The following is a 13,816-nucleotide window of genomic DNA, read 5'->3' as shown; positions in this document are numbered from 1 at the left end:
TTCCGTCAAACGGCTTATGTGGTGAAGTGTAACATCAGATATGTGGCAAGTTTGCTTATAATCCTCTTTAGCATCTTCAACTCTGGTGCTAGTGAGCCAAGCTCTGCCTTAAACTTTGCTGCTATTGCATCTACCTCTAGCTGGAGCTTCACAGTCTCTTCTTCTAGCTCTGCAAGAGCTGTTTTCTGCTGCCATTCCGAACCATGTATCCTTAAACTACGAGAAACGGTGGAAGTATTAATAGTTAGAGATGATATCTCATAAGAAAAAATTAAAAAATTCATTTTTAGAGACAGTACAGCTATAAATTGTGAGTTAACAGCTATTAGGTCAGTAGAATAAGCATCGACTATTTGCCTCTTCTTGCAAAAATGAAGGATCAAACCCTCTAATTATTTTTCCATAGCCACCATAAAACAGATAAACGAAAATTAAAAGGAAACACAGTAGAATGAATTTGGGGCATACTGGAAGGAGAACACAATCAAAATGAGCTAGATATAGGCATTCAGCACAAAAGTGGACCCCAAGATCAGGAATTCCTTCGAGTGTCACAAGAATCGCAGTAATACTCACCAGAATCATCTTCAACAAATGATTCCATTCCACAAGTTAAGGGATTGAATAAATATGTATAAATTAGATTCCTGCAGTATAAAATTAATACAACAAATCTATCACTGTTCGATGAATTTGATGAACAAGTGTACAACACATTGTACGAAGCAAACTCAAAGACAAGTACCATGCTGAATTTGTTTATTAGTTTGCAGAAATTAGATTATTCTTTTTTTTTGGTTCATGAAATCAATCAGTTATTTGACGGAAACGAGAGACAGTTTCTGCTTATTAACAAAACCGGTCTAATTTCAACGATCTGTCATTTACGTCAAACAATCGCCGGCCTCTTTTCCACCATAATTTCCGCCGTATGAAGCGAACTATGCCACCAGCGAGCCAACAATTTATTATTTTGAGAATTTTAGTTATTGTTTGTTGATGTTTGGGCAGGAATTGAAGGATTTCGCTCTGATACAACAGGAGCTATGGATCGAAGAGGTCAGAGATGTGGAGAAATAATCTTCTTCCTTCTGGTACAAAGGGTAAGTACTAGGAAACTTTCCATCCGACCCAAATGTTTTTTCATGTGCAAAATACAAGTTGAGGGAGAAAGCAACCGAATATGAGACCAGCGCATAACGCTGCCGTCATAGATTCTTTAATTCGAGTCAGCTATATAAATTTCATTTTATTTTCAATTTCCAGTCTAATCAAATTAAGATAATGCAAAGCAATGTATAAATTTTGCTGAATATTTTTAAATATATAAGTTAAACCTTTCAAGCAATTTTATTCTCAGTTAAAAGCATAACTATTCAAATAAAAAGATTAAAAAAAAAAAAAAAAAAGAAGAAAGAAAGAAACAAGTTAACAAATGTGCTGATTAAAAATTTTTCTACTAGTTTAGGTTTAACTTGGTCATCGACAGTGTATCTGTCAACCATTCCCTGTTTTCTTGAATTTTACAGTGTCCTCTAACCCCAAGAACAAGAAGACTCTCATCATCTATCTGCGTATTCTGCTTCTTTGAATGATAGATCTTTATGCCTACAAGCACCATTGCTGCCAAAATACATAACAAAATCTGCAACAACTGGCCATAGATATCACCTAAAATCGACTTCTTGATTGAAAAACCTGCACAAGTTAAAGAGTTGACTAGAAAAATCAAAATTGACTAATTCCACGAAAGTAAAATAATGGAGTTGTACGGTTGCAAGTTTGACTCCTAGTAGAACTGAAGTGCATTGAAAGAAAAGAATATTATTCATGAAAATTTACCTTTATAATCATCTCCAGGCAAGCTCCAAGTTAATCCAAGGCCAAAACTATTATCAGCAAGAAAAGGTGAGTATGCAAATGGAACGGCGACAGTTTTAACTACCCTGCAAGAAACCGGCACAGAAAAAGAGGAATCTACAGTATAAACATGATGTTTCGACCCACTTAAGCATGGAATCTCTACAAAAGAAGGTGAGAGCGTTGTTGAACAATTAAGGTATGTGTAGTCCTTGACAAGATAGTAATATCTGAATGGTGTTTGAGAAAGGTTGAGATTGAGAAAGACTTGATGAACACAATTCTTCGGATCAAAAAGATCGATTTTTTTAATGTCATAGGAAATGGATTTCACACCCAAATCTCCATAACATGGAAAATAAATCATGGTGGTGTTTTCTTTGCAAGAAAGTTCAAAAGCTGGGTGATTATTGCAGTGCTGGGGGTGCTGATTTGATATCCAGAAAGGAAAATGAATATCAGGAGCAGAGTCGCTGCAGTTGACTTGAAAAGAATCTATGCTTAGAAATATGGAAGAGAAGAAGAGAATATAGAAGACTGAAGTATTCATTTCTTGCAAAACCAGAGATTCTAGGCTAAGCAGTAGTTGGTTACTTCTATTAATACATTCTTTCTACATTATATATAGAATAGCTAACATGGAAAAGTGTGTATTTTCTCACAAATACTTTCTACCGAAAATTAAAAAGGAAAAATGCTTACAGGCTAAATTAATTGTTTATTTATTTTCTCTCCTGTGACTTATTCTGACTTGACGTTTACTACTAGGTAACTTCTGAGACAAACAAAGAACATAGAAGCCCTCTTATGTAATATAAAAAAAATGGAAAGAGACACAAAATGAATTGACTGGAATAGTTCAAAGTGTGTGATATGACCCAAATTGTTGGCTTAGTTCAATTTTTTCTTTTTTGCCCTCACCAATTTGCTTATAAAGAATGGGATTGTTTACTTATCATAATGAAGTCATTAAGTAATGGGTTTCTTGCAAGACAATAAAATTTTGTAGGTCATCAAGCATGGTCTTTGGGTTGGAAATTTGAGTTGGAGAGATTAGAAAGAAACAAAAAAGTGTTGTTATCCACTTGTTTTGTGGATGAAAAGAATGCAATATTCCAAGGTTTGGATTAGAATATTAAAAATTCTTTTGCAGATGGAAGTTCATGTGGCCTTCCTTGCCTTGACTCTTCTCACCCACCCTCAGACTTGCAAGATTGACTTAGGTAAACGAGAGGTTATTTGATATCAGACTTCAATGATAGTAAATTCGACATTAAATGTCAAAAAATCACATAATATAACCAGAAATCCAAGAATGAACAATTTAGGTGTCATTAGGGATCTCCAACGAACTGAATAAGAACTGATATGCTATCCACACAGAAGATTCTTTCTTTGAATTTGATCGTATCTACCAACAAGACAAAACGTATAAACATTATGAGTTGTATATTATATTAATACAGGACCAAGCTCGAGTAAAATCAATCGCAGGCATCAGAGATGTCTTGGGCAAGCTCACTGTACTATGGAACAAATGCTAAAGTATTCGATTAATTAGACCATGGTACATTGAAGGTCAGACACTAACAATACAAACGACAAAGAGACCCCACACCGAAAGAATAGGAATTACAGGAAAATTCTACAAGAGTTCTCTTGCCAGCCTTAATGGTTTTTCTTTTAAAAATGCAACATCACCATTGGGTGTAGTCAGTGGATGATGATCTGAATCCTCTTCTTCGCTCTCTGCTGATGCGGATGATAAAATAGATCCCAACCCATCATCATCTGTATTGATATATACATACCATTGAGGTAAGAAACTAGTACAATGTTGGATAATTTAGGTCCGGATTCGATTCTGTTGTGAGAACTTTAATTAATTGATAAAAGAATATATTATCAAACTTCTTTTGGTAAGAATTAAATTTAAACATGCAGGCTTCATGCATCTTCTTGAACAAGAACAAGATAAAAAACGAAATTTGGCAAAGATCTGAACCAATGAGTCTCAGAAACAAGATTAATAGAACAAACTTACCGGAACAGGCTGGATGATCAGGGAGATGTCTAACTGCTGTTATCTGAATGCTTTCTGGCAGTAAACAATTACAGAAAGAACCTGAAACTTGAAAAAAAAAAAAAAAAAAAAAAAAAAAAAAAAACCAAAAGAAAAAAAGAAGCTCCTTGATCAGAGAAAGAAGCCCATTAAATGCGGACCACAAAACTCAAAGAACTACAGCAGCTATGCTGCAACAGCATTCAACACCATCATATGATCAAAGCCATAATATTCTGCACTATTTACAGGCATGACATTCTTCAAACCTGAGATCGCAAGAATATAAAAAGCAATGAAGAAATGAAGCAGATATTGATACAGTCCTTGGACAAGCAAACATGGATCGGGGACCAAAATCTATTATACAATGAGAAACATTTAAATATGTAAATGTAATAGCCACTTCTACTGATTTAGGCCAACAATAGTTTCTTTTGTGATAACATAAACATGTCACTCACCAACTCGGGCCAACCGATTTACCCATCCAGGAATAGGCTTTCCAGTTAGTTGCAGACAAACTTCATCAGTAAAGTGGTTGCAATTCTTTGCAATCAAATGATAAGTATCCCCATGATATTTTGCAGAAAGATGTTCCATGAATGATCGAACTTCTGAACGCGACAAGTTGATGCTGCCTAGTAACACTGACCGTCGGAAGATGAAGCCTGGACAACTTTTTGGTTCCACCTCAAATACCCCGCTGCTAGAGTATTCATGGGCTCCAAAGCCAAACTCCATACCATGTACTGATTATGAATAGGAACACACTATGTTAATGCACCAGAAATGGTACGAAAAAGAATAGCTGAAGCAAATAAAGATGTACAATGAGTAATTTATAATGACAGGTAAAGAAAGAATTCAAAGGAAGAATTCAAGACCAATTTTATTTTTTACAGATCAACCTCCTACAGGAGCATTTCATAAATGGCTATTAGCACCACCAGCTATATATTTATGTACACAGGTAGTGGCATTAATGATTTCACATAGAGATGTTGTTGTCAACCAAATATATTCAGAATCCTGGATAAATTGTTTAAATAATATATGACAGAAGAATCACACTTCATAACTTAAAAATCATCTGTAAGCTCATTACAGCATGGATTACCATTGTCTTGCTGTCTCAGGTTAGAAGTGAGAATGACTCTCATGAATTTGTTGAACATCAAGCATTTGCTCATGTATCTATGCAAAACCATTTGCTCTTTCCATACTGTCATAAATATAAATTAGCTTGATCATTCTATTTCTTTCTAATTCCATTTCTCCAACTCACAAATCTCGCAGCAGTTAAATAAAATGTGGCCAATAGAGAATCAACTATTCTTTGTGTTTGCTCCTGCTTCCAATTCAGCACTCTCACATCAATTATCTTCTCTCTGTTTCCTTTAAAATTCATTTACAAGGGGGAAAAAACTTGTAAATAAACGCAGGGTAATAGGATTAAAGGGAAGGTTCACTCAACAGTTTTCTAGCAAGTGGTTAGTGAGTAGTATAAATAGGTGCATTCTGAATTTCCATGGAATTTTGGTCCTCTAGATCCCTTTTCTTTTTTTTCCAGCCCTCTTCATGGATTTAAGAACTCACTATTTTCTTTTCTCATTTGTATAATGGACACATTCCATGCAGTACACAAACCCATTGACTTCCTGGAAATTTCACTGCTCATCCTTTGATAGGAGCATAATCAGACAAGCACATCTACTGCATATTCAAAAGCTTATCGATTCAAAACATTGTTTTGTCTATCATTACCACAGCAATGCCCCAAGGTCAGATATTTTGCGAAGTATCAAAGCACCATCCAATTATATTTCCAAGAAGTTCTCCACTCTCACTTCAACATAATCACAATATATACTTCTCATGCTGAACCATACTAATTTCATGCAAGAGGAATTGATTTACTTCTGATGCTGAACCATATTAATGTCATGCAAGAAGAGTTGATTATCTCACGCTCAAATTAGCAATTCAATAGTCATAAAGTAAACTGTTCACAATCAAAAAAATAGATATAAAGAGAATTCACTCTCTACTCAACCTTTGAACAACTAAAACAACCATATCATTTCATGTAACTAATTTTACAGTAAATGACCAATTTATGGTCCCAACTAAGAAAATCAAAGTAAATAGAAACAGAATTATTTAAAATTAAGCAGGAAACAAAAGAATTGTAGAATCAATGCCGCAAAACATACAAAATATAAACAGTTGTACGTATTACCTTCAATGCCAGAATGGAAGATCCCAAGGCCAAACCAGTAAAGGTAGTTATTTACAGGCGTAAGGTCATACACGTTTAGATACAACATAGCCCGATTGCTCGCTCCAATTCCCCGCTCCTTATCAGAGCCTGAACTCGAACTTGAGCTCGAGTTCAACGGAAACAACCGCATTGTTCCCTAATCAACAGTACTTCAATTCCGCTCAGAATTTCACCATCTTCAACGCCAAAAGCCAATAGAAGATGCTAAAATTAAAAATTACATGTCAAAAGCTAAATGATTAGATAAAAATGATTCTGTCATTCGTGCTCTTACATTTTTGTGCATTTTCACCGGAACCAAAAGAGGAATATAACAGAAAATTGAACTTACCAACAAAGCGAGTGAGAGTAAGAGAATTCACAAATGATCGGAGCCAGAAACCCTATCAACTGATGCACTATAAAGAAGTAATTTGAAAAAAAATTAAAAACAAAATAAACAAAATTGTGTGAAATATGGACTCGAAGAAAGAAACTTACAAGAGAATTTCGTTTTGTTTTTCAAAATTTCAAGTAATTTGAAACTGAAGTCTCGGATCGGTTAGTGAAGAAGAGGTAATTGAAGCACTTTTTGGGTGATGATGTTAGGAAGTGGAAAGAGGAATGACAAAGCTTGAGGAGTTGTTTATTAAATAATATTAAATACATAAATGATTAATTCATTTTAATTTATCATAAAATTGATTTTAATATTTCTATCTAAGGTTAATTATAATTTCAATTCATTTAACAATAACATTCCTTAACAATATCCTGTTTGGCGCGATTTCTTTTTATGTTTTTTTATACGAGAGTCTTAGATGAAGGACTAAACCTTAAAACAGGGAAATGGGAAGATGATTGCTCTATGTTTCTTTTATCAAGATGCAGTTTTTCAAATAAATATTCAAAAATAATTTCTAATTATTTAAAAATTCCAAACCTCACACCAATGAAAAGACCAAATAATCTATCCAATTAAATATAATAATCACCAAACTATGAATATAATCAATTTTATGATAGGAAGACAAAAAAAAAATGATGGAATATAAACAATTTGACCTCTGAATTTTATGATTTATAAATTTTATATTCCATTAACCTAAATAATTATATTATTAGGGACTGAAGATGTGTCCTTAAATTTAATGGAAGATAAAATTTATTTTCAATTAACATAAAATTAATATATATATTAATTAAAATAATTTTTTAAAATAAAAATAAATTTAATCATCGTTCATTCGAAATATAATATGAGAAAGGGAAAAAATTAGTTGTTTAATCATGATTATTTACTAATTGAAGAATGGTTTGAATGTTAATCCAAAAACAGTCAATATAAATCAAATTCTAATTCAACTGAATACTAAATTGAATTTATTACCACTAAAAGGATATTTTAGTAAAGTGTTACTGATAGTAATAACTTTTAACCACTAGTATATTTTTTAGTAAAATGGATATTTATTAAAGAAAGGAGAGGGTAAATGATAATTATTATTATGAGTATCATTTTTTGGATAAATTTTGTTGACAGTTAAATTATTACATGTGGCCGACATTCCTGATTACGGGGTGTTTGGGTCCGAGAGAAAAAGTATCTACATGTGAAACCAAAAACAAGATAAGCGTATCTGTAAGTGGAATAATACGTGCCTTATAAGGTGGTTATTGTTCAATAAAAGCATTCACCCTTCGACGTGACAGTGACAAATGAATTAGCATTAGCATTAGTTCTCATCTTATTAAATATAATTATTTTATTAATTTTACGTTGTCTCTCTTCCAAAATCAAAATGCAAATTGGCAATATATATATATATAATTAGAAGTCATTACAATTTTTTTTTTTAAGAAGCATTTGGAGGATTTTTTTTTTTTTTTTTAATAAGAAAAGCTTAGAAGCATTGCAAAATAGACTTAGAAGGGAGGTGAGTAAATTTTTTTTTAAAAAAAAAAAATTAAAGTAGAAAATGCATGTGAACTCAATAAGTAGTGACAAGAATATAAGGTTCTTTTTTCTAATATACACATTTGCATACTACCAGATGTTCATCAACAGAAAAAGCGACATGTGAATCTGCAACATAAAATCAACGACACCCATAAATTCATAATAAACAAAAATAGTATAGACTAGATTTTACAATAACATGTATTAAATCAGAAACCTGCAATTCTTAATTAAACAAGAATTGTAATCATCCTTAATAATTTAAAAAGAAGATATGGAGAGATAAAGAGCTTTGCTAAATGGCACAAATTGTATCTAGTACAATCCGTACATATTTACAATTATACCTTAGTGTGATATTAGCAATATTTAAAATTTTAAAATGTTTTAAAAAGTTTTTTGAAGGCATTATAGTATTTTCATTCTTGTTAGACCTGACCATACACAGATTATGCCAAAATTATTTTCCGATTATATACATATATATATATATATATATATACACTCACACCACAAATTCTATCATAAGAAAAATAATTTGCAACCTACTGGGCAATGGGACCCTATGCTTGATTGGCATGAGCATGTCACACACGCCATTGTCTATCTTAGACATGATGCACTGGAAAGAGAATGGATATATTAGCTAATTATGAAGGCCTGCCTAAGCTATCAGTTTTCTTTTTGACCAACCATCAACAGCCAATAGCCAATTGTCAAATTTATCTTTAATAGAAAAGAAAAAAAACAAAAGAATACACCAATAAGCTTTGAGTTTGAGATAGAAATTAGATAATCTCAATATTTTTTGATCAAATTCCGTCAGAATTTAAACATGTCAGATAGTTCATCTGATCATATTCTTGTAGACTAAAACTTTATTTCTACATCAGTGACAGTCTAACAGAAAGCAAATGCTATTTATCAGAGTCACACATTTGCAATAGCTACATTTTTCTCTTCATCAGAGAGTTGAGAATATTTACAGACACAAGGCATATTTGAAATCACATGTACTTATCTCCAGCCAGTTCTCCAGAAGTAACAAGAATGAAAACAAGAAGCAGAATTATATGTTGCAATATTTACTCTTAGTTAATTGTTATTCAATGAGCTTGATCTTTGTTTGTCATCCTCGAACACACCAAGTGGAAATAATTAAGAGATGCATTTCACAAGGAAAGAGGCAAGGGAAGGTAATGACATAGTAGGAATATTTCGTCTATTAAGGAGGTTTCCCCGTGGGAGTTGCGGTGCTGTACTGCTTGGATGGCACCATCAACTGGCTCTGCAGTTAATATTTTCAATGTCAATAACATTATAATACAGGCAAGATAGCCTACCATCAAATTTGGAGACCAATTTATGAGCAGATAATCCGCAATAACTTTTCCCCAGCCGAGCTATGCATATGTCTATGATTTTCTTGAACATACTGTCTCCTTGAATTAACGGCTGCTCTACAAACTCAATTAATGGCATCCACTGCAAGATGGAAACACAATACTGGGTTGAAAAGATCACGATTAAAAAGATCGCTATGAGATTAAAAAACGTTGATGATTGAGTCCTCATATCAGAGATAGAATGAATTTTGGCCCCATTTTTAGACTATAGTCTAATATTCCTTAAGAAAAGCGAAAAGTTGATGTTTATGCTATAATTTTCAAGGTTCCATTATTTCAATCGAACATTCTTTCATTTTGTCACCACAAAAGTGGCTGAAAACAAACACAGACCAAATGGGAGACTTGCAAGAATAATTTCAGTTCAAAGTCATTGTGATGCAAAAGTATTATGCAACTACATATATGGACAAATTTGTGAGGCAAATTAGTCACCTTGGCCGCTTGAATTTCATGATCATCAAGAATGATCTGAGTTGATAAGGGTTTCAACATGCAGACAAAGAACAAATCTGACTTATCAAAAGCCAAGTTGTGAGCATGCCTGAAATCATAATAGCCGAAGATATTAGATATGATGCGAAGGAAATGTAAATACTGTCAGTAAGTGGGAAAAAATCATGCAAAAGTCAGAAAATCCCTTTTGTTAGAAAACTTTTTCTGATCTTAAAATATAAGCAGCATTTATATTCACATGATGCAACCATTTTTTCGTATCTCCAATTATTTTTTGATAGTCGTTGCTATTACCTGAATGCTACAACTTCTATGAACTCACTATCAATCTGCAGTATACAACACAAGGCAGCTAATTAGCATCTACAACAAAGAATTGACTAAAAAATAATTATTTTTGTTATGAGTAACACCTAAAATGCAACTATTTTGAATTTTAGAGAAATATATGAAGGTATTCTTACACCAGTTTCCTCCTTAACTTCTCTCACTGCTCCTGAGTAAATCTCCTCTGACTGATACAAGAAATAAAACAAAATAAATTATTAATGTTTTCCTTTCCTTCTAATTTCAATTCCTAATTTCATTGCCAATTCTAAAGTCTTTTATTACCTCATGGATGAAACCGGTCGGTATTTTCCAGAGACCGACAAAGGATGGAGCACAGAATTTCTCTTGTACTACAAGAACCTGCAAATGGGAATCAGAAAAAAAAAAAAAGAAAAGAATTTGCATAAGCATAAAAATGTACAGGTTGATATAAAAAATTAGGGAATGTAATGTATAACTTATAAGTTGTTGAAAGAAAGGAGAAGTTGAACTGGGAAAATAAATTTGAAGTACATAAAATTACAGCCATCAATCATAATATAATCTTTACTCTCCCAAGAAGTTTAAAATTTCAATTTCAACAATTAAACCAGTCTATTCTAGAGTAATCATTGTGTAAAAAATTGCTTATGTAAGGAAAAAAAAGAACTAAAAGAAAAGTGCAGATACTCAGGAATAAAGGCATTTAATAAGGAATCCTGTTAGGATTCAGGTGCTTGTTATTATCAAAACAGAATCAGACAACTAGTGACTTGGGAATCAAGAATTTTGGTCATTGTACTTCAAATTCCATATAGTAGATTACCTACTCTAATATAAGAATTAAAAGAAAGAATAACTGCAATGCATGAACTGCAGATCATGGCTAGGCCAAAAGAAAACCAAAGTACACTTAATTAAAATATTTTCTTCTTATCTTTGATTTAAAAAAAATTACCTCATTTTTGTCATTGATGACAAATCCTCCCACTCCTACTTGATGGGTAGCATTAGTGGGAAGCATGCAAGGTCCTTCAGGAAGCCAGTAAGTCAACATTACATATCCTGGTTCTGCATGGTGATATTGGAAACCTTCCTGTAAATATCAAATTACTCGTCTTAGGGAGATACACATATAAATTATTATTACAAAGGAAAGAAGTAAACTATCAGACATCATAAACTCTGGAGTCATTTTTGGAGAATCGTGTATAATCAAGCCCAAGAAAGCTAAAATGTAAACTGTCTTCTACTGTCAGTTAAGTGAAACTAAATGATTCGGTATGCTAAAGAGTACGTTAAGTCTAAAAAGTCACCTTTACTGCAATGGGAACAAGCTCTGATCGTTCCAATGGCAACTTCAGCCAAATTCCCTTCTTTCCCTGCAGTTAGGTTACATAACAGTGTTACATCATGAAAAGTTACAAGTTCTTTGAAGATTCCACTCTACCTTGTCATTCTATTCCAATAAATGTTTATAAATAAATGAATCCAGAGGAAAAGGGAAACATTTAAATCAAGCCCATAACTACATTACATATTTCAAGGTTCTGCAATATTTGAGACCACGTGAAATACTGCAAGAATGCAATCATGCAAAGATGAAAAGTTGAAGGCTTGAACCAGATACATAGGCAAATCTGTAGTACTAAATCGAGTCAGGTTACAATCAACTCTAGACCCTTCTATTCTCATTTCAGAAACATTTAATACATCCAAACATTTAAAGAAAAAAGTGATATATCAAAAAAGTTTCGGAACATGATTCCGTTACGGTCCATCAAATGCATATTCAACCAAATTGATGATAGTATCTAGCTTAGTTATAATTCTTATTGCTAACAAATAAAGAATTGGCTCTAACTGTGGTTTAAACTGTAAACCCCATATAGCTTTGCAAATGTATCTAGTACCACTGAGCCAAAGCTCATCGGTGATATATCATTTCTGTTCTAACCATTTTCAAGAAAATTTCATAGCCAATTTAATACTTCTCCATTTTGGGTATGGACAAGCACATGGGGGTGGGGCACGGTGGAAAGAAGTTATAACAAGAAGATCACTTCAATTCGAATTCTCCCAAGTCTCAGCATATCATAGAGCAATTATACTGCACAAATTACTGGTTCTAAAATAGAAAAAGAACTCACCATTATTTTCCAATGAGAAAGGGAAAAATGAAGAGAAGAAGCAAAATCATCTGAATTCTTCGGTAATCTAGTTGAATCAACAACAACTCCACCATACTCATCATCAAATGCATCAAGCAATCTCTTATTTCCAGAAAACAAACTTGAATTAGCACCATTTGCTCCATTAATCCGATACAAATGATTCTCTGCTGCAATTTTTTCTTCGTTAGCTGACTTATTAGCCTTCTTTGACAAGTAAGTACCATTTGAAGTACTTGAACAAGACACCTTTAGCGACATCCCTAAACATAAGAAGAAAGAAAAACCATTAAACAAAAAGTTTCAGTATCTTGCCCTACAGGCCTATGATTAGAAGGACCAGAAACAGAGTATATTAAATTATTAGTGAAATCAACAAATTAAGTACTAATAAAAAAAAAAAAACAGACCAAAAACAGTAAAGAAAAGCAGAAAACTCAGAGAGAAACATAAAACCAGAACAAAACAAAGCATTTCCAGTAAAAAATGAATGAATGTTCTGCTTGATTGCCAAGAAAATGTGGGAACATAAACAAGAAAATAGAACCTAACAAAGCCACCAATGATTCAAGAACAGAAATAATTAATTACCTCTGCAAGAACCGAACTCCGGAGAAAATCTAACAGCAGCCACATGCCTTGGACTCAAAAAAGGGCAAGAATAAGTCTTTTCCAGCAGAGCTATCTCAGATAAAGACACAGATTTAGAGCCAAGCAATTTCAACTCCATTAATGGACTGGACTACTCAAAATCCCAACTAACTTAATTAACACTACTCACAACAACCCAACTCAAGCCGAGTCATGAGCAATCAAATACTTGGTTTTTGTACCACCCAGTTGGACAAAGATTAATTTTTTTACATTCACCAATTAAAAATCATGATACCAGCAAGAAAATGCTATAGAATTCATCGTCATTTGGAGTCTGTTCAAGTGACAAAAATCTTAGTTTTGCAATGAAGAGGGTACAGATACACAATGAACAAAAATTAGAATAACTTAACTTCGCGACAAGTAATACGAAGATATGGTCCAATTTACTCTGATGTATTGAGCCAAAAGCCAAAGTTAAATTAAATTAGTGGGAATTTTTCGTTAATGTGTGGTGCGAAATGGGTAGAGCTTGAAAATGACAAACAACGCAGAAAATAGTCATGCTATAAAAAGATATTCAATCTATTCTTGGCTATGTAAAACGAGGGAAATCTCGTGTTATATTTATATTATTACGGTATAGATAAAGAGTTGCAGTGTGTAGTGAGAGTACAGAGATCGCTTTGAAGGAGGTCTATGGACACACGTCTTTGAAAAATAGGAGATGTTCAC

The 13,816-nt window shown here is 33.0% G+C and overlaps 3 protein-coding genes across 4 annotated transcripts; all 3 read right to left on the bottom strand.

Moving 5' to 3' along the window:
- Positions 1-1,417: 1,417 nt before the first annotated feature.
- On the bottom strand, positions 1,418-2,527 carry LOC105632310 (putative RING-H2 finger protein ATL21A). Its single transcript, XM_012214660.4, has 2 exons — positions 1,843-2,527; positions 1,418-1,698 (listed from the first exon to the last, which is right to left on the bottom strand). The coding sequence occupies exons 1-2, from the start codon at positions 2,408-2,410 to the stop codon at positions 1,460-1,462; spliced, it is 807 nt and encodes a 268-aa protein (XP_012070050.1). The 5' UTR covers positions 2,411-2,527; the 3' UTR covers positions 1,418-1,459.
- Positions 2,528-3,229: 702 nt separating this feature from the next.
- On the bottom strand, positions 3,230-6,846 carry LOC105632311 (PPPDE putative thiol peptidase family protein). 2 transcript variants are annotated; one of them, XM_012214661.4, is made up of 6 exons: positions 6,687-6,846; positions 6,538-6,604; positions 6,165-6,410; positions 4,387-4,674; positions 3,905-3,991; positions 3,230-3,651 (listed from the first exon to the last, which is right to left on the bottom strand). In XM_012214661.4, exons 3-6 carry the CDS (start codon positions 6,334-6,336, stop codon positions 3,506-3,508), a joined length of 693 nt encoding a protein of 230 aa, XP_012070051.1. In that variant the 5' UTR covers positions 6,337-6,410; positions 6,538-6,604; positions 6,687-6,846; the 3' UTR covers positions 3,230-3,505. The 2 variants fall into 2 exon arrangements, with proteins under 2 accessions (XP_012070051.1, XP_012070052.1); XM_012214662.3 differs by having other exon boundaries at positions 3,905-3,985.
- A 2,087-nt stretch (positions 6,847-8,933) lies between these two features.
- On the bottom strand, positions 8,934-13,701 carry NUDT8 (nudix hydrolase homolog 8). The gene is made up of 9 exons (XM_012214663.4): positions 13,079-13,701; positions 12,467-12,750; positions 11,633-11,698; positions 11,275-11,412; positions 10,620-10,697; positions 10,472-10,522; positions 10,302-10,336; positions 9,987-10,095; positions 8,934-9,630 (listed from the first exon to the last, which is right to left on the bottom strand). The coding sequence occupies exons 1-9, from the start codon at positions 13,215-13,217 to the stop codon at positions 9,424-9,426; spliced, it is 1,107 nt and encodes a 368-aa protein (XP_012070053.1). The 5' UTR covers positions 13,218-13,701; the 3' UTR covers positions 8,934-9,423.
- Between the last annotated feature and the right edge of the window lie 115 nt (positions 13,702-13,816).

The sequence above is a fragment of the Jatropha curcas genome, chromosome 4 (genome assembly GCF_041381405.1).
Source record: "Jatropha curcas cultivar XTBG-Jc1 chromosome 4, XTBG_Jcur_1.0, whole genome shotgun sequence".
Taxonomy (NCBI): Eukaryota; Viridiplantae; Streptophyta; class Magnoliopsida; order Malpighiales; family Euphorbiaceae; genus Jatropha; species Jatropha curcas.
Note: the sequence above shows the minus strand (reverse complement) of the source record. Positions and strands in the feature narration are given on the sequence as shown.

Bases quoted from the DNA above. Each gene is read 5' to 3' on its own strand.
- LOC105632310 (XM_012214660.4), bottom strand. From the start codon at position 2,410: ATGAATACTTCAGTCTTCTATATTCTCTTCTTCTCTTCCATATTTCTA. The intron at 1,699-1,842 runs GTAAATTTTCAT...TAACTTGTGCAG, and splicing joins GCCTGGAGATGATTATAAAG to GTTTTTCAATCAAGAAGTCG.
- LOC105632311 (XM_012214661.4), bottom strand. From the start codon at position 6,336: ATGCGGTTGTTTCCGTTGAACTCGAGCTCAAGTTCGAGTTCAGGCTCT. The intron at 4,675-6,164 runs GTAATACGTACA...ATTCATAATCAG, and splicing joins CTTCCATTCTGGCATTGAAG to TACATGGTATGGAGTTTGGC. The intron at 3,992-4,386 runs GTGAGTGACATG...TTTTTTTTCAAG, and splicing joins AAATCGGTTGGCCCGAGTTG to TTTCAGGTTCTTTCTGTAAT.
- NUDT8 (XM_012214663.4), bottom strand. From the start codon at position 13,217: ATGGAGTTGAAATTGCTTGGCTCTAAATCTGTGTCTTTATCTGAGATA. The intron at 11,699-12,466 runs GTGAGTTCTTTT...ACCTAACTGCAG, and splicing joins TTTCTCATTGGAAAATAATG to GGAAAGAAGGGAATTTGGCT. The intron at 10,523-10,619 runs GTAATAAAAGAC...TTCTTGTATCAG, and splicing joins CGACCGGTTTCATCCATGAG to TCAGAGGAGATTTACTCAGG.